Below are 24,513 nucleotides of genomic sequence, written 5' to 3' on the forward strand. Positions count from 1 at the left end.
TTATCTGTTGAAATTTGTAATTCTTTCCAAAGGGTCTGATTACCTCCCATGTCAGATACAATTGCTTTGACTCGAAGCCCAGATGATTCAAGTGCAAACAAAATGGAAGACAGAAGATTTTCCTTCATTTGACGATCAAAATCAAAATAAATGGGCTGTTTCCATTGCGAAATGAGTCCTCAAACCAATACAAATTGAGTCTTTTTAAAAGGACCTAATATCTGATCTAAATTTGAATCATAACAGAGTCTTGAATCTATATGAATTTCATCGAAACTTAATAATGTTAGCAATTAATTAGTTCCTTTGTTAAAAACACATTCCATCAAACATTAATTGTTAGATACTTGCTTTATTCAGAAACATTACTGTCAACATTACTGCTCAAAAACATTACAGTTCAAATCATTATCATTCTGAAAAAAACTGTTGTTGCCAATCGGGAAAATACATTTTAAATAAAATTAATACGTTGCGTTTACATTCGGGCATCCTGACTTAGTTACGACCTCGGAACATTAAGAACTTATATTGAAAAAAATTAAATCTGTAATATTTATGTTTATAGTTCGAAAGTCTTAGCTGTCATATGGATTCACTGTCGTTTTCTATTCTTTTTCCGTGTCCTAGTTTTAGTAATATGCGGTGTGTTGTTATCGTTATCCCCAGTAACACTAATGTCATCACCATCATCATCGTCTTCTTCTGATTCAGCTTGACACTGCCATGACTTTAATTGGCTCACATGAGCTGTCGTACTAAGGAAATGTCCTTTCACCTTCTCTTCTAATTGAGTCACTCTATAGGTATCACTTGGTAAAACTTCTGTAGCTACCAAAGGTCCTCGATACTTTTGTTGTGTTTTGGTTGATTCTCCAATTGATTTAGGTACTCTTTTCATAACTACTATTTCTCCTCGTTCAAATGTTAAAGAATTGCTTTTCTTCTTGTCATAATTTGCTTTCATTTTCATCTGCATATCTTCAATTCTCTTTCTAGCTTCATTCTGCAAGATTACTGGATTCTCCCATTCATTTACGTCTTCATCTGTAATCATCCTCATCAATTCGTCGTTAAATTTTGGTGAATAACCATGAAGCATTTCGAAAGGAGTTTTATTTGTAGTCTTATTTATCATATTGTTTAGATTTCTTTCGCATTCCTTAATCTTTTTGTCCCAGTCTCTCTGATTCGGATTTTCCGTACTCGTTTTAATCGTAGCCAAAATTGTTTGATTTGCTCTTTCCACCATTTCATTACCACTTGGATGTTGAGTTGAATTGAGTGTATGACTGATTCCATTATTTTGACAGTACTCTCGAAATTCCTTCGCTGTGAAACATGTTCCTGCTGATAATTTTTTCTGGTAACTCAAAATCATCTACAAAACTCTTCAATGCAACTAACACATACTTGGTTGCAGTATTTTTCATAGGATATAGGCGTGTAAATCTCGTAAAATTATCATTTATTACAAATAATTCTGTATTTCCTCTTGAACTTTTTACGAATGGTCCTAAATGATCTATATGTATAATTGCAAAAGGTCTTCTACCAGGTCTAATTGGATGGTATTTGGTTGTTTCTTACCACTAGGCATTTTATTTACTAGGCATTCGAAACACATCGAAATGTGACGCATAACATATTGTTTCATTCCTTTAAACCAGTACGATTCCTTGATTTTGACAACAGTTCTGTCTGCTGAAAAATGTCCCAAAAGATCGTGAAATTTTACTACAATACCTTTTCTCATCAATTTAGGTATGACATATAACAATTTCTCCTTTTCCTGATCTTTCACTTTACGAAACAATCGATTATTCTTCAAGACGTAATTTTCAGTTACATATTTCTCTGCATTCATTCTATCATTTATCTTTTTCTTTGAAATGTCTATTAATTTGCGTAATTCTGGATCTGAATGCTGAATCATAAGAATTCATTCATCTATCATTAGCGTTAAACAAACTTCCAAGTTGTTTTCAATTATAGAGTCTTAAGTTTCTTCTGGCTGATCAACTGGTGATCGGCTCAATGCATCTATGTGACTCATTTTTTTAACCTTGTCTGTGCTTTATTTCAAGATTGTATTCCTGGATCAGATTACTCCACCTTGCTATCTGAGGATTTGAAGTTTTCTTCACGTTTAAATAAACTAAAGCTTAGCAGTCTGTAATTACCGTAAATCCGATTCCAATTAAAAATTGTCGAAGTCATGTCAATTCGCGTTTAAATAAACTAAAGCTTAGCAGTCTGTAATTACCGTAAATCGGATTCCAATTAAAAATTGTCGAAGTCGTGTCAAAGTCCAAACTATAGCCATTAATTCTAATTTGCTTGAATGATAATTCTTTTCTGTTTCTGTTGTTCCTTTACTTACACAATAAACTAAATGCCGCTTTCTATCTTCACCTTTTTGCAACAGCATTCCTGCCAGCCCTTTGTTGCTCGCGTCTGTGTGCACTTCAGTCTCTGCTTCGGGATTATATAATGCTAGTATTGGTTCATTAGGTAAATGATCCTTTAAAGTACTGAATGCTTCTTGCTGATCTTCGTTCCAACGAAATGTTTCATCCTTCCTCGTCAGTCTCGTTAGCGGCTCAGCTTTCTCTGCGTATTTCGGTACAAACCTTCTAAAGAAACTTGTAAGACCTAAAAATTGTTTAACTTCATGTTCATTGGTTGGTTTAGGAAAGTTTAATATGGCTTGTACTTTTCTTGGTCCAGGTTGCATACCATTTGATTTTATTAGAAATCCCAAATACTCAACTTCATCTTTTCCAAATTCGCATTTTGTCAGTTTCAAAGTTAAGCATTGCTTCTCTCAATCTATCAAACACTTTCCTAAGTTTTTCCATCATTTCTTCCCAAGATTTAGCCGGAATTAATATGTCGTCCAAATAGCACAATACTTCTTTATTAAGCAATGGACCTAAAACTTGATTCATAAGTCTTTGAAATTCTGCAGGTGCATTAGCTAACCCAAAGATCATACGTTCAAATTGACCAGTATCATCTGGAGTGTGAAAGCTGTTTTCAGTTTCGCTTCTTCAGTTAAAGGAATCTGCAAATATCCATGAGCTAAGTCCAATGTAGTGAAAACTTTACACTCACTAAGACATTCAAGAAGATCATCTATCCTAGGGAGTGGAAATTTATCTTTAACAGTTTGCGAATTCAACTTTCTATAATCTATCACTAATCGTAATTCACCTGTTTTTTTTTTTTTTTTTTTTTTTTACGAGTAAAACTGAACTAGCATACGGAGATCTTGTTTCAGTAACAATTCCATATTTCTTCCATTCATTTATTATCTTCTTTATAGAAGCATGCTCTTCGGCATTGGTTTTATACGACTTCATGCAAATAGGCTTACTCCCTTCAATTTCTTTAATATCCATTTTTGTTAAGTTTGTATACCCTAATTCCTCCATATTTAATGCAAAACAATCTCGATACTCATTTATCAAATGTAAAACTTCCTGTTTTCTTTCTGGCGTAATATTGTTATTAACTTTAATTTCTTCTAAAGTAATCGGTCTCTTAAATTTCTTAATTTCATTTATTATCAGTATTTCCTTTTGACTTGAATTTTCAAGTTTTCTGATCTGAACTTGGTTCAACTAATTCTGCTACTTCCGCTCTACCGATACATTGATTCTCTTTCGAAATTAGTTTTCGATCGCTGTAGTTAGTGCCTGGTATCACTGTTTCTCCCTGTATTACTTCCAATAATGACCCTAACTCATCTTACGATCCACTTATTAAAACATAACTGTTATTTATTTCATCAGTTTTAACTTTCACGAAATTAACCTTATTACTTTCGATTCGAGTTTCTTGGGAAGCCTTCAGTTTAATTTGCGGAGTGTTGCTATCATTTTGCAACTGTGAAAATGGGCAGTCATTAGCATAGTGTATGTGCAAGGTATTACCTATCTTGGCGTATGCAATATGTGGTAAATCAATCCATGTTCGACCAACTAATAAGTCGCATGGTTGCGTTTCATCTCCTACAATGAGAACTGTAATGTCCTTTCCTTCCACATTATCAATCTCTAAGTTAACAGTTACTTTTCCCAATGTTCTAGTGGCTGGTTTATTCTGGTTCCCAAAGCCAAACAATACCTCCACATCAGGTTTCATAATAAGATTCAGTCTCTTAGCCGCAGACTGTTTCAGTAAACACGAACTAGAACCCGTATCTATGATTGCAGTAATTTCTTCTCCATTATTGATGCGAGCATACTTTAAATATGCAGCTGGTAAAACACCTGAATTCTGATCCATGGATAAATTATTTTTAACATTTGTCAAGTCTGGATTCTTAGACGTACACTTTTTAAAAGTATGACCCTTTTCATCACATTTCCTGCAAATAATTTCTTTTTTAGGTTGAGGACAATCCGTCGCTATATGTCCATAATCCTTACAATTGAAGCATTTCGGCTCACCCTTTTCATTGCGGATGCCAGAATTATATTCCCTTTTCCTTTCGTCTGTTTTATAAAATTTATCTTTCAGATTGTATTTATTATCAAAACTGTTTTTAAAACCCACTTTGAAATTACCATCTGTCTGCATGGAATCATTAACATTTCTTTGTCTTGAATACTGATTATAGGATCCTTCATAAAATTTAGAACCAGATTTGGGCTTAGAATTATGTCTAAAAGTTTTATTTTCTACTTGAAGTACTTTTATCCCTGCCCGAATATTTTCGTATTCATCTAGTTTTTCAGCCAACTCTTCAGGATTAATAAATTTAGACCAATCATCAATGAAATGGTCTCGAATAGCAGTGGGAACCTTTTCTTTAATTGATCCGTAATAATAAGTTGTTTTAAAGAGTCAAAATCTGTTACATTTAATCCAGCAAGCCACTCTTCAAAATAATTTTTTAATTCAAACATGAAGTCCTTCCACGTATTACGCAACGTTTTAATATGATCAACAAATTTTTGCCGAAACTGTTCAGGGCTTAACTTAAATTTTCTCAGTAGCAGTTGTTTAACGTGCTTATAGTCGTTAGCTTTTTCTTCTCATTCACAGGCAATTAATTGAGTTATTTCATAAGGCAATAGACCCAACAGCTGAGAAACCCAGTTTTGTTAAACCCAATACGTCGTGCCTGTCTCTCAAATAAAACTAAATAAAAACTTATATCACCTTCATTCAAATCATACTTATGCATTAATTTACTCATATCACAAATATTACTTCTACTAACATTAGAAGGAACAGAATCATTTACATTACTACTTCCGATTTCCGCTTTTATTTTCGATTTTTCAAGTTCAAAAGTTCTTTGCTTATCTCTTTCTATAATTTCTATTTCAAATGCTCTTTGCTTATCTTTTTCTTCCATTTCAAATGCTCTTTGCTTATCTTTTTCTAAAATTTCTAACTTTTCCCTGTCTAAACGATTATTTATAATTCTATCTAGCATTTGTTTAGTAAAGTCTTCATTATAATTCTTACTATTCAAAATCCTATCTCTTAAGCCTACAATTTTAATATCAGAAGGGACATCTACATCAAGTTCCAAAGCAAGTTCTTTTAAGTCACATTTCTTGCCTCTTGCCAAATAAGCCATCTTAGACTTCAATTTTCAAATAATAATACAATAATTATACTTAAGTTCTTTCCGTTTAATACTTAGACATAACATAAACAGTTTATAAATTCACGTACCTTTCTACTTTCAGTTTTGGCGAGCTTCCGTATTCAGTTTAGGCTTAGCGTATGTTAAGGCAATACGTTGTTAAATCTAGATAATAATTCTAGTTTATCCCACTTCTGAAATGTTCGCAATTAATTAGTTCCTTTATTAAAAAAACATTTTATCAAACATTAATTGTTAGATACTTGCTTTATTCAGAAACATTACCGTCAACATTACTGCTCAAAAACATTACAGTTCAAATTATTATCATTCTGAAAAAAACTGTTGTTGCCAATCGGGAAAATACATTTTAAATAAAATTAAGTCGTTGCGTTTACAATACGCATGATCTTTCTTCGTCAGTTGCATTTTGGCAAGTTTTTTTTTTTTTTTTTTTTTTTTTCCCCCAATAACAGTACATCATTTAAAATGCTAGGAATGCAACTGAATCTTGAGCACCATCTTTTCAGTGTACTAGCACTCGGAAGCGGAATACCCATTTTTTCTTTCCAGAAGTTGTATGACTTTACAGATAACGATCTAATTACTATGATTTTCGAAATGTCGTCTGAAGACCATTTAATTCACCTTTTTTTTTTTTTTTTTTTTCATTAATGCATTTATTTGAGTTTCGGTAAATATGTTTTGAATATACGTTTTTATTTTTCTTAGTTTTTCATTTTCTTGATTCACTTTTTTAATGTCTTTCCTCAGTTTCTGAACTTCTTCTAATATTAGTTTTCTATTCCTTTTAAATCTTTTTCTTTGCTGGGAGATAGTTTATAAATGCTGCTTTCTCTCACTCTGTAAAACAGAAACCTTATTCTCAAGAGCTGATAATTTTGTGATAAAATCATTCACATTTTTCTGGAGGTTGGAAGAGTTACAACATTGCTGAGTAATATTATTTTCAGTGAGCTCCTCATAGCTATTATTGTTATCGTTTTGAAGTTCCAGACATGCCTTTTTAGGACTTAAATTATGAATTCTTTCAAATGCACTTTGTAATTTTTTCTTTTTTGTTGCCTTTGCTGCCTTGGTGTATTCTGATAAATAACCATGTCAGGAATACAAGCAGTTGGAATAGCAGTTGACTTCAGTATCTTTTTTGTCGGTAATCCTAGCAACCTATTTTTCATATCATCCTCATAATCAGATTCAGTGAAGTGATTGCTGCATATTCGAGCACTCTTTGTGTTAACAATATCCGCTCTTCGACACCTATGCAACCATTCTTTTGTTAACTGAATATTTTTGTACGGAAATCTATGAAATACCACGCTAGTTTCTTTCATATTATGATACGTATTGCTATAAGTAGCAACGGCACACGATACTATTTTTTCAATGATTTCTCATTACAAGAACTTTCTAAATACAAAACCCCTTTAAAAGTATCATCAATTATAACTTTCAAGTAATAAAAAAAAAAAAAAAAAAAAAAAAAAAAAACCTCTTTCTCTGAAACTAACAGGGCTAAAGAAAGAGAATCCAAGAACTAAAGATTCAATTTTTCGCACTGATGCTCTGGTCAGTCGACGACGGGACGAACCCAGTGACGTCACATAACATCCAGTATGCTCCCCAAGAGGGATTCGTGTCGGCATCGTTATTCTCAAAGGGATGACCCAGCCCTTCTCTTTCTTTAGCCCTGATGCAATACACCCCAGGGAATAGGTTGTCTCAACCCTCTCTTTAAAATAATGCCACTACCCTCTCTCTATCTACAAAATCACTCAAGAGGACTTTCAACTCACCAGTATTTTAAGTGGTCCCATGCTGCACATTCACAATACATGTCTTCTATAGGATTCGAACCCAGGCCCATCAGTTTGGCAGCCAGCACTGCTAACCATTACATTAACCAGGGCAGCATAGCTTGTTTAGGTTTAAATGAAATAGATTTCCTTCATTTAATATAGCCAATAAGCATCAGTGTTAAAAAAAGACAAGTAGGCATCACTTTGTTTTGAGAACGAACAAATCAGGTTACAACAGAATTCAACTAATGATGTCAAGACTGTCCAGTTTAAGTATGGAGTGAAACAAGAGAACCTTTTGTCTCCTCTGCTATTTAACATAGCAACTGATCCATTACTATGTGAACTGCAGGATGGAGAATGAGGTGTGCTACTGCGTGTAACATGCAAGCATATTGGTTGCTTAGCTTATGCAGATGATTTGATTCTGCTGGCCCGGAGTGTTGAAGATATGATACCGCAGCTTTTGATCATTTACAGATTTTGTCGCAACTACTAGGCTGCACCTCAACGTCAGCAAGCAATACTCTCTGCATCTGGTCCAGCAGAAGAACCACACAGTGTTACGGTGTGACAGATGCAGTAGAGTGGGCTCAAACTATCACACTCTAACCATCCACAAGGGTAATGCATTAGCGGGTGCCTGGGAGCCATTTGCTCTGTGATAATATCTGCCAAGATTGTGGTTTTCAGGTTGGGGGTGAAGCATTGATGGCCTAAATGCCCAGCCATAGTCAACCAGGAAATCTAACAACATGGATTTCTAGATCACCACGATATTGATCAGCAGCTGAGACTAAGCGGCTCCAGTTGATAGTGGAGATGTCAGCTGTTGCTTGCCCCATGAGTAGGCTAGTCGAAAGCTCCTTGATTGAGTTCCAGGCAAAAGCAGGATTCAAATCTATAACAAGAACAACTCCCTCTGGTGGAGGACTCCACTGGAAAATTTCACAAATACAGTTAAGGCTGTACCACATTTAGTCACACAGTACACGAACTTCTTTTGAGTGCTCCTTTTTCTAGTTTTCTAGTGTGTCACAAACATCCCAAATCCTGAGAAGTCCTCACTGTAGTCATCGCATAAAAGAGGATACTACAGGTATGTCAACATAAAAAAACCAAAGCCTTGCTCAATCGGATAAAACTTATCTATCTCTAGACTTAGCTTTGATAAACGCTTTTCAGTATTCAGATATTCAATCAGTTTTTTTTTGCAGAGTAGTGGACGTCAGTCGTTATCATGCGATTGGCCTGCCAGAGTTCTGTCGTTATCACTGGGGTTGCACACAGCTCATGAAGAAGTATGGGGACAGTGTAATCAATCACCATTCTGACATGCTGATCCCATTTTAGAGGGGCTGCACAAATTCTCTTCAACTCCCCCTCCAGCTTCTTCAAGATTTCAGGTTGGCATGCACCCTGCATTGGGGCTCAAATGAAGACAGCACAATATAAGGTTCCTATCAAGACAGTCCCTTTTTTTTGTGTGTGTGTATGTGTGTTCTTTAAATTGATCACCTAGAAAGTGCTGTTCAGTGAATAGTTTCGGAAATCGGAAGGAAAACTGGTGGAAACAATTAAAGATGGCATTTTTACATTTTTGAAGTGGTATAAGGAGAGTCAAACATGAGAAAGACAGATTGGTAAAGGTAGGAGAAAGGCCACAATACCAAGTGATGATAGAATTACAAGACTGTACCTAGTTGAGGTAAGAAAATCAACTAGGTGTACAAGAAGAAATGACACATTCCAATGCAAAATTGAACAAAAGAAATATTTGGTACATTGCAGAAACGGTGCTAAACATTTGGTCTCAATGCTAGAATTTCACAACAAAAGGCATTTTTATTTCTCAAACAAATGTTGGAAAAATTAAGCTGGTCTACTACATATGTTAACTGGACAGCAGAACATCAGGATAATGCTATCTACAGCAGAGACCAAAATCCGGATGTTTGGTAGTAATGTCATAACATAGGTAAACAGAAGAATCAGAGATCTGAATCCTAACCACATTATGCCTACTGAATACATCCATTTAGTGTCATGATGTGGGCATCAAAAGAAATGAGAAGAATTAGATGATTAAAGGGAACATAAATGCCCAAAATATGTAAAATAAATACCTAACTCTTCCATATATGATCGCTTTCAGGATAATGAAGCATTTAAACAGGATTTAGCTTCATATGGCATTGCAACTGTGCACAAAAAACAACTTCAATAATCATATTCCAGTGCAGAAATGATCTGAGAACAAACCCAGGTCTTAATCTTTGTCACCAACTACAGAAACTTGCTAGGTAGAAACATTTCATCAATACAAGCCAATTAATTGAAACAATACTTCACATTATAGTAGCTGAATAATTAAGATACTTGATAAAGAATTCCTTATAAATGTTACTGCATTACATGCTTAAAAATTTTTCAACTCATATATCATTTTAAAAATTATTCTAAAAATATGTGATATTATAGGCCATCAAACCTAAAAAATACACTTTTTCCAAAAGGTTTTGGATACTCTCCACTACTGTACAATTTGTAACTGTAAGTTAGTAATAATTACAACTATACATAATTTAAATTAGAAGTAAAAAATTATATAGATATTGGGGATGAGAGTTTCTGAAGAATGGAAGAAACTCTAGTTTGGAACTTGGATCAAAAAAGACTTTTTTTTCTTTTCTGTCTAGAAGCTACTCTCAGACAGAAAAGAAATATGCACTACCCGACAGAGAAAATGCAACAAAACAAAAATTTGGTTGTACAATTATGCCAATTGCAAGTAATATGCAAAGGAATGACTTATGCAAATGATATGAAATGTTAGTTTGTCATGTGATAAGTTAGCGAGATAAAAGGAAATGTCAGAAACAGCTGGTACTCTCTGTTGCTGTTGGAAATCCATTTTTTTTTTTTTTTCAGTTGTTTTTCATCTCAGAAGACACAAGTAGTTGAAGAGATGCTCGGCAGACAACAAAGAAATCAGCTTCAACAATCGCCCATTTTTGTGAAAAGTTTCATTTAAGGGTTATCACTGGCTGGTCCCTCTATTTCAATGTAATTAAAACACATCTACATGCATCAATTGTGCAACAACTTAGAAAAGATAAATTAAAGAAGGGAGTGTGGAAGGGAATACCAGGATTACTAGTGCATCTAGATGGATGTCAGCACTCTTGGATTAATGCATCCAAGTGCAAATGATACCCACCCCACAAAGCAAGACTTTCCCCATTATGCAGAATGCGCAGAGTTTTGGTCACTCTAGTATCAGTAAGCACAATGTTTAGGCAATTAGTTGAAAGCAGATTACAATCACATTGCTCTTAACAAAGACTCTACTGACACATAACCGCCAATGACAAGAACTGTAATGATGTCTGGATACTGCCAAATGGATGACTGAAAGATACACAGTAGTATACAGCAATGAGTCTTATTTTTGTTTCACTGATGACAGTGGCCCGGAAAGAGTGTAGTGCGAATGTGCAAACAAAATGCTGCAGCCAGTTCCCCTACTTTACCTTTAGCATGTGCAAAATGCTGCTTTTCAGCAAGATAACGTCTGACCACATGTGGCAATCAGCAGCAAACACTGCAAAATGTTGATCAAGCAATTGTGAGACTTTTGTCATCATCTGCTTATCTGATTATATTTCAGTTGGAGGATGGACTGTGGATGATAGTTGAAAGCATGTGATTATAAGATATTATAGCCACATATTGATTTCATTTCTACTTCGAAAGGCTGCCTTTTTGTACCACCGCAAAGAGTAGTCATGCTGCATACTGATCCCTCCAGCATTACCTTCTTGGAATTAAAATCATTTATCTATTCTATTCATTCTTTCCATCAATTTTCATCCATTCTACTCATCTTTCATGATGTTACCTTTCCTTTGTCAGGCAGTTTATTCTATTCTTTTTCTGTCTGTTATATTTAATCTTTAATCTAATCACTGAAGCAGACAAGTGATATTCAAAGGTGAAATAATAGCTTAAGTTTTGCACAAAGTCTGAAATTATACATGCATGCTCATAAATATTATTGGTGATCAACATTATCTTCAGAAGAAATTTTTAACAACAACCTTCAGCTTATGTTATAAATTGGTAGCTCAGAAGAAATAAGCAAGATGTTTTGAGGTCGCTGGTTAGACTGTGTACTAAAGACAACTTTACAACAACAACAATTTTATTTCGTGGACTGTATCATAACTAAAAATCTAAATTGAAAATAATAAATTCCTGACCATACGGGATCGAAACATGTATGCTACGATAGGAGTTCGAATCTTAACTAACTGAAATTGCGCAGAAACAATGCGCTATACATAACTTTGAAGTTGCGCAGGAACAATGCGCTGTACATAAACTTTTATTGCCGCGTAGGAGACAACATACCACCCCAAGTTGCAATATCTATGATATGCAAACTAAATCTAAGTATACAATTCAATATCAAATGCTAACAATTCAGCTATTCATTTTTTTAAGCAATAATAAAGACTTAAAATTAGTAAATCATTTACAGAATGAAATAAACAATTCAGAAAATTTGATAAAGTTTGAACATTTAACAAATTTTTTCAATAATTATGGTAAGTATATCAACATTTCAAACAGTAAAAAAATTCACATTTTTTCATCAAAATTACCAAAATATAATAAAGAACAATGTATATTTTTTTAACAATAGAAATTAATCCTTGAAGTTATCCTCAATAGGCAATAAACAAATTTTTGATATTGGCCTTGTAATTGGACCAAACTTTGTGTTAATGACTGCTACTCGTATCTTACCATCTTTACCAGGAATTGTCTGATCATTTCTTCCTAGTAACCATTTAAATGGAGGTAACTGATCATCTATAATAATAACCATTGTATTTTTCTTTATATTGTCCTTTGAAAAATACCATTTCTTTCGTTGTTGCAAATGATTAAGATAGTCAGTTATCCATCGTTTCCATATAATCTGTATCATTTTAGTTAATTTTTGCCATCTTGACAATCTGCTTTCGGACATGTCTAAAATTTTAGGTTCTACAATTGAGTTTATGGGTCTACCTATTAAAAAGTGACCTGGCGTCAAGGGTTTGTAATCTGAAGGTTCAGACGATAAAGGAGAAAGAGGTCTCGAATTTAGCATTCCTTCAATTTGATCAATTACGGTTAAAAATTCTTCATAGGTTAGTTTTGCATCGGAAATAGTTCTTTTAAGACGAAATTTGAAAGACTTGATTCCCACCTCCCAAATTTTGCAGAAGATTTAAATTGTCCATTAATAAAAATGTCATAAAATATTTCTGCTCCTAAAAGCAGATCTACATTAGATGGGAGTTGCAAATTCTGGATCAGCCAAACTTGATGTATTAGGAATATCTATATTTTCTATATTTAATTTTGTAGAAGGTACTAAATCTGTGATTTTATTTACAACTAAAAAATTTAATGAAGCAGAGAACGAATTATTTCCATTAAAAATAGAAGCAAAAGTACGAGATTTAATGTTTGAAATTTGCCCATTTAAACTAGAAACGAGAATATTTATTCTTTCCTTTTTTAAATTTGCACACTCACAGAATTCATTTGTAGCAAAATTTGGCATTAATCCTGAATCAAGAATTGCTCTTGCTTTAACGAATTGGCCATAAATATTTCTAACCCAAATAATTGCAGTTGAAAGGAAAACAGTTTTATTTTTCGAAAAAAGACACGCCGATAAGGCTTTTTCTGTGGATTCATTACTATTCAAAACAGCCTCATTTTTGCGGTTCTCTGGGCAGGGTGTAGTTTCACTTTGCTTTCCCCCACTTGTTGCAGACGACATGGAAGCTTCATTCCGATGAAGAAGTGAATTATGTTTTAATTTGCAAAACGAGCAAAAGTGTTTTAGACTGACAGTTCGCTACTTTATGATTTGACTGCAAACAATTAATGCACAAAGAAAGGTTTTTAATCATTTCGTATCGTTCCATTGGATTTAATGCTAGAAATGTTTCACATTTAAAAATTGTGTGTGATTATCTTTGCAAACCAGGACACATAAATTTATTATTATTATTCGTTTTTGTCACTAACGATCGAACTTGGATCGAATTTGGAGGAATGTTTTGTTTTGTTTTTGCAAATACAGTTTTGTTTTGCATATTTTCTAACATCTGGCATCGCTTTTGAAGAGATGTCATGAAAGTATCCCATTCACATAAATCATTACTATTTAATGACGCTTCAAATTGCTTACTCGATTCTTTATCTATTTTTTTGAGAATAATATTAATCAGCAAAGCTTCGCTTAATTTATCCATATTTAATTCCATAACTTTTAATGATCTTAAATGTTTCTGAACTTTATCAATTAATGATCGTAAATCTTTAGGATTTTCATGAACTATTTTTTCAATAGAAAGTAATTCATTGATATGAGAATTTACAAACCAGTCTCTTATTATCATATCTTTCTTCAAGTGCCTTAAATAAGAAAGAAAATCTATCTATTGTTTGTATCTGCCTTGCATCACCAATTAAACAAGATTGTAAATAAAACAATTTCTGAGAATCTGTTAATTGTCTATTAGATGAAATTAAAGCTACAAACTGGTTTTTAAATAAATTCCAATCTTTGGAATTGTCAAAAAATTTAGGTAATGTTATTTCAGGCAATTTATAATTCAATGAAGTACTTCTTGTTTCTGGGATACTATTATTTGCATGCTCATTATTTGCATTCTTATTACATAATGAAGTATAAAGACATTTCAGGCTTACCTAAACATTGGTAATATCCATCTCAATTTCTTCAAAAGTAGCTTTGATGTCTGATATTTCTTCATCTTTGCACACTTTGTAATAATCCAAGCGTAAGTTCATCAATTTGTTTATTTAACTTGTGCACTTTTTCTTGCAATATTTCTATTTGTTCGAAACCAAAATCATCACATTTTCCACTGACAGACAGCTTTAATTTTGTTATTTGTGGTCTAATACCACCACGTTTTCTGTTCAACGTAGTTATGTCTTCATTAGCCATTTTTTATTCTAATTAGCTGCGGTTCGACGTAGACCAATGTTTTGAGGTCGCTGGTTAGACTGTAGACTAAAGACAACTTTACAACAACAACAACAATTTTATTTCGTGGACTGTATCATAACTAAAAATCTAAATCGAAAATGATTAATTCCCGACCATACGGGATCAAAACATGTATGCTACGATAGGAGTTCGAATCTTAACTAACTGAAATTGTGCAGAAACAATGCGCTATACATAATTTGAAGTTGAGCAGGAACGCGTTGTACATAAACTTTTATTGCCGCGTAGGAGGCAACACAAGTACATGTAAAAAACTTTCTTTAAATTGCCTAAATTACACACACACAGATATATATATATTACATTTTTTGGCGCAGTTGATTTTCGAACCTACAATGATGTCTCAAGTGCATAAAACTCCCAATGCAAAGGTTATTCAACTAATCTATCTTCGTTTAACTAATGTATAAAATAAAAAATAAACTGTTCATCACTACCCTAATTCTAAATCAGGCCAAGGTTACTGTAACATCAAAGTACGCTGCTCCTGTAACTTATAAAAAAAATGAACAGACAAAATCTAGATTATGTATTGATTTTCGGAAACTTAATCAAATTGCAAAAACAGATTCAGAACCAATCCCTAGAACTGATGCTGTATTACATCAATTAACAAATGCAAAAATTTTTTCCACATTGGACTTAGCATCAGATTGAATGAAAAAGATACTGAAAAATTAGCATTTACTACAAATTTTAGACTTTATGAATTTACTAGACTATCTTTCAGTTGGAAGAATTCTCCAGATGTATTTCAAAGAGCTCTTAGACTAACAGCACTATTTTTAAAACAGAGAGATGAAATTTCCAAATGAAATAAAAAAGAGGATATAGTAAGTTAAATTTAGAAGTTTGCTTTTATATTTTTATCTTACACACACACACACATATATATAAGATAATATAATTTAGTTCCTTGCATTAATTTGATACAAGATGAGTGCTTGACTAGGAAAGACATTATTTTGCAGTCGTAAGTGGACTGAGGTTAGAATATCACTGAAAATATCAATTACATAGTAGAAGATGCAGAGAACTTTTGAAGAATCACAAAATCTCTTGATAATTCAAATATCTCATTATTACTGGTTGGTTGCCTTGTGGCATGTCACATCACAAGCGGACCCAATCTGCACCCCACAATGTTGATGATAATGCATTGGATTTTCTACAGAAGCAGTCAAGCAAGTGACGTCTTTTAGCTAGCAAGCGTAGGCAGAGAAAGAGTGAGGGTAGTTGAATTGCAATGGTATTTATAGTAAAATATTTTATTGATCTGATTGGCTAAAACTTACAGGCATAGCAGAAGTTTTAGATGACATAACGGGAAATTAGTTTCAGGTATGGCGCAGTTTCAAGAACGTTATTACTAGAGAGGAAGTACCCAAATTAAAAATGAGCAAAAGGCTTTTTAAATTTTAATTTTGAATTACATATTTTTTATCTTACATATTCTCTCCTTTCAAAGTGAAAAAGGCTTGGTGAAAAAAAAAACTTTTGAAAAGAAAGCATTAGTTTGTTAACAAAGAAAGAGAAAATTTGTAGAATATTCACAGCTACAATGATAAAACAAATAAATGGCTTCAAGACATAATTTTAAAATACTAGAACAAAATATCATTCTGTAAATTAAATTTAGAGCCAAATCCAAGTTCTTGAGGAAATGTAGCTTGAGGGTCATATAAGAAACATTAAAAAAACATAAGAAACACATAAAAAAGAAAAATTAAAAGGCTATTTACCAAATTAAATTATAATTTTGATTACCACATTTTTTATCTTACACATACACACATATATATTGAAATTTTAGGATACAAGCCTTCTGGGCAATAGTTAAACTTAAGGGCAAATATGACTCAAACGGCAATAAGTATAACTTATTTACAGCCATTATTCAAGCTAAAATATGACGGCAATCGAAGAGCTAGAGTATGGGAAAGCACTCATGAAAAGTATCAGCTTATGAAATCTAGAACTTGAAACTGTGCTTAGCAACAGAAAAAAAAAAAACAAAAAAAAAAGTCTCCACTGCAGAGAATAATCACTTGTGAATACCTTTTGCAATACTTACAGGATTAAATATATGCAAATTAATAAAATTCATGAAATATAAGAAAATGGTGTCACTTGGAATTCAAGCAATGTATACAAAACATAATAATAATTTCTTGGTAAATACATACTAATACTATACTTGGAAGAATTTATTTTACTCAAAATATTTCTTGCTCTGTGTTAAGATAAAGGCAGTTCTTTGAAGTTTTGTTAAAAGTTGAGTGAAATAATTAAACAAGAAACTTCACTTATATATCGAAAACTTAATACGTTCATCATATCATTCTTACAATCTAGACATATGATTAAATAAAATTTAATTATATTAAAAGAAATAATAATAATAATAGAGCAAGACTTTAAATTTCTATCTTTATTTTTGATTTCTTTATCTCGCCCCTTCCTTTTTTTTCCATTTCCATTTCTTTTTTATTAAAATGAAGTCTATGCATTTAACATTTTAATAAATAGACGTCTCGTAATTGTACTCTTTTGATTTCCAGACAACTCGAGAATTTCAGATAAGCTTCTCATGACAGATGAAAAAAGCTTATAAAAGCTGAAATAAAACAACTCAATTCAGTTGTTTACTTACTGCTGTTAATGATTATAACGAATTCGCAGTGAGATCGGATTAACTTTCTCAGTAGTTTTTTTTTTTTTTTTTTTAAATTGAGTTTTATTCAATGTTTTAGTCGTTTAAAATACAACTACTGTGAGATATTGCGATATTGTACGAATATCTCTGAAGAAATTTCAGCATTTTGCTTTATTTGTTGTGATAAGAATAAATTTTATTCACTTTTCATCGGACTTGTGTATTCAATTTATTACGAACCCGTACGCACGCAACAGTACATTTCCAAACTTGCTTTTTTACATAATTTTTCTAAGCCCTCGAAAATGATTTTTAATCCTTTCAGGACGGGCGTCCCATATACGCATTCCCTAAGAATGTCTCTTACAGCCAGGCGTCCCATCTACGCATCACTAGAGATTGCATTCAGAGGACAGGTGATGCATATATGCATTTTAAGCTGGAACGTTTTTCTGAAAGCCACTAGATGGCATTCTATGTCCATTACTTTTGAAATGAACCCAGTTTTAGGTTCCTGACCTTGAGTTTGATAAATTCTGTCTGACTTTGATACATATTTTACTCATCAACTGTTGTGAGGGTGGGGGTAGGGAAAGTGTAAATAGAGGTGGGCTCTTTAAATCACCATGTGCTAATATAAATATTTATGATTTTATGTCTGATTTATATCCAATTCCTTTTTTTATTCCATTTTCCCCTCTACCATATATGGTTATATATTTAGGGTTAATATGTGCATTGCCGTTTGCATGTAATTACGTTTTGCATTGCCTTCAGATATATTTCCATTTCTTCTCTTTTTATTTCGGAAAGCCTCACCTCCAGTCTATTATAGCGGGAAGGCACTATTTATCAGAGGAAGAATACCCTCGTATGGTTAATGAACCATTTACTAACACAGATGAGAGTGAAGATTCTTTTTCTAAGAGTCAGAAAGTGATACTTCTCTGTGCTTAAAGATTCACCAAACTCAGTCTTCATTTTAAATTTTGTTACTTCTTACTGTTAATAGGTGTTGTTTTATTAATTTTAAACTTTATTGATGGATTTTATCAATTAAAACTTTGGAATAATTTGAATAGCGCTTCCAAAAGGAAATTTTTAAGTACATTTTCATGTAAAAAGATGAAAATGAAATTAAGAAAAAAATGCTATTAAGTGTGAATTTTAACATACATAAGAGCTCAATTAATAATTTAAAATGGTACCAAAAGTTACGACGCTAGAAGTGAAACTTTTTTTTCTGATTTTTTTAATAAAATTAGGCTTAGCGATGCAAAACCTCCGTCCTGTATGGTGACTGCCTTTGATTCCCTACCATGCCGCAGCAGCATCTTAAACAAAGGTGCGCTATCGCAAAAAGGTTAAAGGTTCTGCATAGCTTATAACAAATTTACAACAAAAAAGTACTAATAAGAAGAAAAATTTACACTTCTTTAATAAAAAAACAGATCAAAATTTTAAAATAATAGTTTTAGGAAAGGATAGCTTAGCATGATATGTGCGATAATTTAACCAATATTAACATTTACTTATTAAGAATAACACTATAAGAAATCTAAAATGCATTTAATTCAAAATATAAAGGCACCTCATGTTCCAACCAGCATAATGAACATAAAAGCGTTTGTCAGGCCCATCCATTTCAACTTTCAGAACTTTTGCCTCATACACCTTTTGCATTCGCCCTCGTCCATATTTTACCTTCACACGATCCCCAACTTCTATTTCATTGTGTTTTACATCTTTATTGTATGCTTTCTCAGAGTCATTGGTAAAACTCCTAAAAATATATATTTAAAATACAATCTGTGAATAATAATACATTTGATTATAAATAGATCATGAACTCCTTTACAGAAGTTTTAATACCACGTGCTACATCAGTAATAATACTTTTATCTATCCAAACTTTAAATGCAATACAAATTTTATAAATTCCAAATCATTATATATTATGATTTGTTGAAAATTTAAATGCTAAACATAATTAATCATCCAATCTATAACCTAAATATACCTATGAGTATAGATCTTAACCTGCAGAAAAATTCTCTAAGAAGAGTAAATTACATTTCTGTTAATTATTCCCTTTAATAATTAATGAAATACAAGTACACTGATGCTGAAGTGATTGACCAAATAACTATACAAATAAATATTTATTCAAAGAAATGGAATTCAAATGTTATGATATTTTGTGTAAATTATTATTTTTAAATTTTGCAACTGCATTTCTTGGAATGATTGTTTCAATATAGCTGGAAGATACACTTAAGATTATTGAAAATTCCACAACTAAAACAAAAGTGTCTTAAAAGAATTTGTCAATTAATATTTTGAATTATTAAAAAAAATATATATGAAATTAGTAATATGGCCAAAAACTTCTATTTTACTTATATTTATAATAAAGAAGTAACATGCATACTGAATATATATATATATATATATAATACTTCCAAAATGTTTTAACTAAAAATTTACATAGTTTAAGAGAGTTTATTTTAAAAAGAATATGAATTACTTGTAAGGAACATCAGTAAATAAGAATTTCAAAATTTCAGGCTACTGATTATACTTACTTTCCGATTCATTGTAATTTAATTAAATTAAGATGTTTTAATTGCAAGCTCATTATGGAAGAATGGTTCCTCCCAACAGAAATTTATACTAATATTCAACTATTAATTAATTTTGAAAGACAAGTCAGTTATAAGCTCTTAAAAAGTATCACATAATACATTCATGATCAATTAAAATTTTTAAATAACTGAAGGTTCAAAATATAAATAAAACTTATTAAAGAAAATTCATATATGATAAATATTTTTTAATCATTTAAAGAAAATGAAAATTTTCTGTAATCTTTCTTATACATGCTTTAGAAATGAACAAAAACACATTTCATTGCTCATAATTCAAAAGCTCAGTAAGTCAAATAAATAACTCAAACCTGCATGTGAATACACACTTACACAATAATTGATTTTTCATAACATAAATCATTACTTACTCATCATCAGAATCACTTAAGCCAATAATTGAATCTTTTTCATCCCTATCATCTTTCAATGACCTTCTTTTACCCTTTAAAAGAAAAATTAGAGTAAGTATATTTTATCTCAAATTGCTTATAAAACAAGCACTAGAGTATTTTTATGTTAACAAGGCATCATATATAAATGTCAGCAAGAAATCTAACTAAAGATTGAAATGGCAACCCTAACAATAAATGCAGCTTCATAAAAGAAACGACTCTTTTATTAAATCAATAAAAAAATAATTAAAAAAATTCAGAAATTTACAAATAAAAATGCATGTAATTATTGCAATAAACAGCTACACAACACTTCATTCCTAATTGTAGAGGGCAGAATTCTACTAATGTGAGCTTCTGACACCAAAAGTAAATAAACTGAACAGATATCAGAAGCAGAATACACAAACCTTTAAATTAACATCTATTTTATAAACCTTTCTTTGTGCAATATAATCTTTTCTTGTTTCATTAATTGTTAAAGCCTGTTGTAATCCTTATTGATCCTCCCCTTTTTTTAAACTGCACTTCAACTGACAATATTAATAGGAAATTACTAGACTATGCTCATTCTACCTGCTTATTCTTAATAACATCATTTATAGCTATTTGAGATAAAGTAAATATGTTACTGTATTTGGTACACAATTATGATTTGTATCTGATTAACTGAAAAGTAGCAATTACTATGTGTCTACATTAGATTTTTTTCAGTTATTTAAAAAACAACCAAATATAAAAATTTTAGCATTGTTACATTCATAAGTAAAGTGATAAACAAAGAACTTAAAATATTGCCTTTTACAATAACAACATAAAACCAACCACAATTGCATAATAGTTATGTTCTGCAATTTTGTTGCCATAATATATGTTCTGCAGTTTGTTGATTCAAAGTCCACTTTTTGATTGTATGCATCACCAATCATAAAGTAGTGAAAAAGTATTTTTGATGCAAAGCAATTAGGAAATTTATTCATGCTTTCAGACAAATATCTTGGTCTAATAAAATCATTAATATATTACAAACTAAAGAGATTTAAAATGGTTCAGTTTATGTGACTGCTTCTAATTCTTGTATGAAAACACTTCTGACAATCATTATGATTAAGAACATATCAATCATATATGTAGTCATATTTTAAATTGTCAGAAATCAAATTTAAAAATATACTACTTTGTTTTAAATTCAAAGTATAAGTGTAAAACACAAAAATAATAAAATTTATCAACAAAGTCATACTTTATTCAAAGATTCATCAGTGTCATCGCCTCGGAGCCTTGGTCCAGGACCTCTTTTTTCAAATCCATCCAAAGACATACTTTCTTTATCTTCACATACATCTAGATCAACAATTTCATGACCATCTTCACTCAATGGAGTATCTTCCCTTTTTTCTCTTAATTTTGGCTTCAGTTTATCTTTTACCACAGCATCTTCTTTCTTTATTTCTATTTCAACTCTCAGCACTTTTTCTTCTTTCATAATCTTTGCTTCAATGTCTTCAACTGGCTTTTTACTAACATCTACAGATGGAGATTTATCTTCTCTTCTAGGTCTTACAACCTTTTCTTCCTTTTTCTCTTTCGCAAGCCTTTCAAGTTTTTTCTTCAATGGAGATTTCTCTTCAGGACTTTTAATATCTTCTTTCTTTCCTTTTGGTGTTTTTTCCTCTTTTGGCTCCTTAGATGAGTCTCTTTTATCTTTTACAGATCTATCTTCTCTTTTTTCTCGCACTGGATTTTCACGTTTATCCTTTACTGTTTTTTCTTCAACTTTTTTCTCTTTCAGCACTTTTCTTTCTTTGATTGTTTTTTCTTCTTTTTTATCTTTATTTTTCTCTTCTTTACTTTCTTTTGGTGTCTTCTCTTCCTTCTTTTCTTTTGGTGATCTCTCTTTCTTATCTTTCTGAGCTTCTTCACGTTCTTTCCGCTCCAACTCCATTTTAGAACTCAATCGTGTTCCTTTCTTCTCGGGACTTTCATTTTTCTCTTTTCGAGCATCTTCTCTTGTTCTCGCTTTCTCTGGCTTAGGATCTTTCTTTTCCTCCTCCTTTGCACTATTCTCTTTCTTGTCTTTAATCAGAGATGGAGTACGCACTAATCTTGGTTTTTCCTCTCGTTTTCGCTTATCATCTTTATCTTTATCATCTGACCTAAGCCTTTCTAACTTCTTTTTTTCAGGACTCTTAGGCTTATCTTCCAACTTCAGATTTTCTTCCGATTTTGATTCTTTCTTTTCAGCTCCTTTAACTTTTTCATCGGTCTTCTTTTCATTCAATACCTGTAAAAGTTTTAAATTCATTAAATAACAGTTTACATTAATGGGAAACAAGTAATTATTGCACTACATTAGAAAGAAAAATCTGTCTATTATATACTAATAAGACACAATCACTATTATTCTTTTACTTTGCACAAAACAGCTCCTCCAGTTCTTAAATTTTATTTTATATATATTTGATTTTAGTCCCCCACTTCCCATAAGCCATGTATCTGTTAACAAGTTGTTGGAAAAAATTTCTCATTCATATAAGTTTTAATGCTTACATTAAAACTAATTATGTATCACTAATCCCTTATTACTGTAAACAGTATGCTAATATGTATTATGTTCCTGTGGCAATAACAAGTTATACATGTATTACTTGCCATATAATAAGCCTCCACTTGCTTTAAAAACTGATATTTATAAATACACATATTACATTTTAAATACAATGCTTAAATGTTTTAAGAAAGTTTTCCTTCAACATAACATAAACATAATCATTCTAACATTTCCTATTAGAATAATAATTTATGTAAAAATTATTAAAAGCAAAAAATTATTACTCTATAACAGTACAGAGTTTTGCTTTCCTATAGTGATTCAATTTAAATCCAATCAAAAGCTTAATATTTTTTCAGAATAACTTCTTCAAATAAGTGAACATAAAAAATTTATGTTATTATTATGACATATAAAAATTTAATTATATATACAAGCACATTATCACAGACAAATGATTATTTTTATTTAAATTTTTACCTTATCTTTAAAATCTTTTGTATTTCGACCTTTTGGAGAGGCAGTATCTCTGTCTCGAGTTCTAGTAATTATGAAATTTCGATCAGATCTATGGCGTCCTCTAGTAGATCTACTATTAGTGACCATTGTGCAACCCAGTTTCCGATAAAAATCTTCAAAACTCTGCAAATACCTAATAACATAAAAGTCTTGTTAAGGAAGCAAGAAAATTAAGGAAACAAACCTATGCCTATTAATATGTTGATTAATTCCTGCTATTAATAGTATTAAACAGTTTTATAGCATACAGGTTAATAAGTAATATTATTACTAATATTTTTATAAAGTAACAGGGGAAAAGCTATTCCAGAACATACAAATAAAGGTAAAAAATTATTATGGCAATTTAAATTTTTTCACAAGCCTATGCTTTCAATACAGCAGTATAGCAACAAAGGCTTGGAAAGAATAGTCTAAAGGAAAGGTCAATTCCTATTTCTTATTTTTCATGCTTAAACATACAGTTTCAAAATTCCCTACAAATAATGCCCAGATTACAACCTAATTAAAATTACTTTACTATTCATGAAAAATATAACTAAAACATGGAGAAAATTAAAAGAACTGAAGCAAATTATCGGAAAAGAATGATTTTTTTATCAAAAATCTGGACAGAACTTAATAATTAGTCTTCCTTCAAAAAAACACTGTAAAGCAGGCTAGCTCCCTCTTTACTTTCAATTCACAGGTTCAGATCAATCACATAGAGATAATTAATGGAAGCAACATGCCTTGAAAAACCTGTAAAGCCGTTATCACATTAGCTGTTTGTTGCCGGGACAAAACGTTTGTAGCAACAGTTCTGAGAAACGGCCTTTGGCGAAATAGGGTTACCATCTTCACTTGGCAAACAAGCTGAAAGCCAAACAAGAATCAGTTATCGCTCAGATTGGCAAAAGTGACGTTTCCTTTCAAGTGACATTCGCTTCTTCGTTTTGTTTTGTATCGCTCACACGCTTTTCGTTTTAAACTTTATTGTTAGTAATGGAAGATAATTGAAAGGTGATTGCTATCAAGTTAATCTCTTTGATCTCCACTCTGGCACTTCATGTAACAGATAAACACACTTCTGGTTATAGCAATCAATTACATCAGTAATAGCCAAATTCTGTATACACCTAAGAATAGTTTAAAAACATGTGCTGGATAAGTCTATTTATCACACATCGCTTACGTGTATTTTCCATTGTCTGCATTTCAATGAAAATTTGATG

At 31.7% G+C, this 24,513-nt stretch overlaps 1 protein-coding gene across 1 annotated transcript in view; it reads right to left on the reverse strand.

Moving 5' to 3' along the window:
* The window catches only part of LOC118198171 (uncharacterized), a 112,469-nt gene that overhangs the window by 50,058 nt on the left and 37,898 nt on the right, over nucleotides 1-24,513 (reverse strand). Inside the window, exons 13-16 of the mRNA XM_085811965.1 lie at nucleotides 23,261-23,432; nucleotides 21,473-22,513; nucleotides 20,206-20,279; nucleotides 18,781-18,972 (exon numbers count right to left, since the gene is read on the reverse strand). Of these exons, the coding sequence (XP_085668091.1) occupies nucleotides 18,781-18,972; nucleotides 20,206-20,279; nucleotides 21,473-22,513; nucleotides 23,261-23,432 (1,479 nt within the window). The remainder of the gene's footprint in view (nucleotides 1-18,780; nucleotides 18,973-20,205; nucleotides 20,280-21,472; nucleotides 22,514-23,260; nucleotides 23,433-24,513) is intronic.

The sequence above is a fragment of the Stegodyphus dumicola genome, chromosome 2 (assembly GCF_044657685.1).
Source record: "Stegodyphus dumicola isolate Sdum_Otavi_A_Nest chromosome 2, ASM4465768v1".
Lineage (NCBI taxonomy): Eukaryota > Metazoa > Arthropoda > Arachnida > Araneae > Eresidae > Stegodyphus > Stegodyphus dumicola.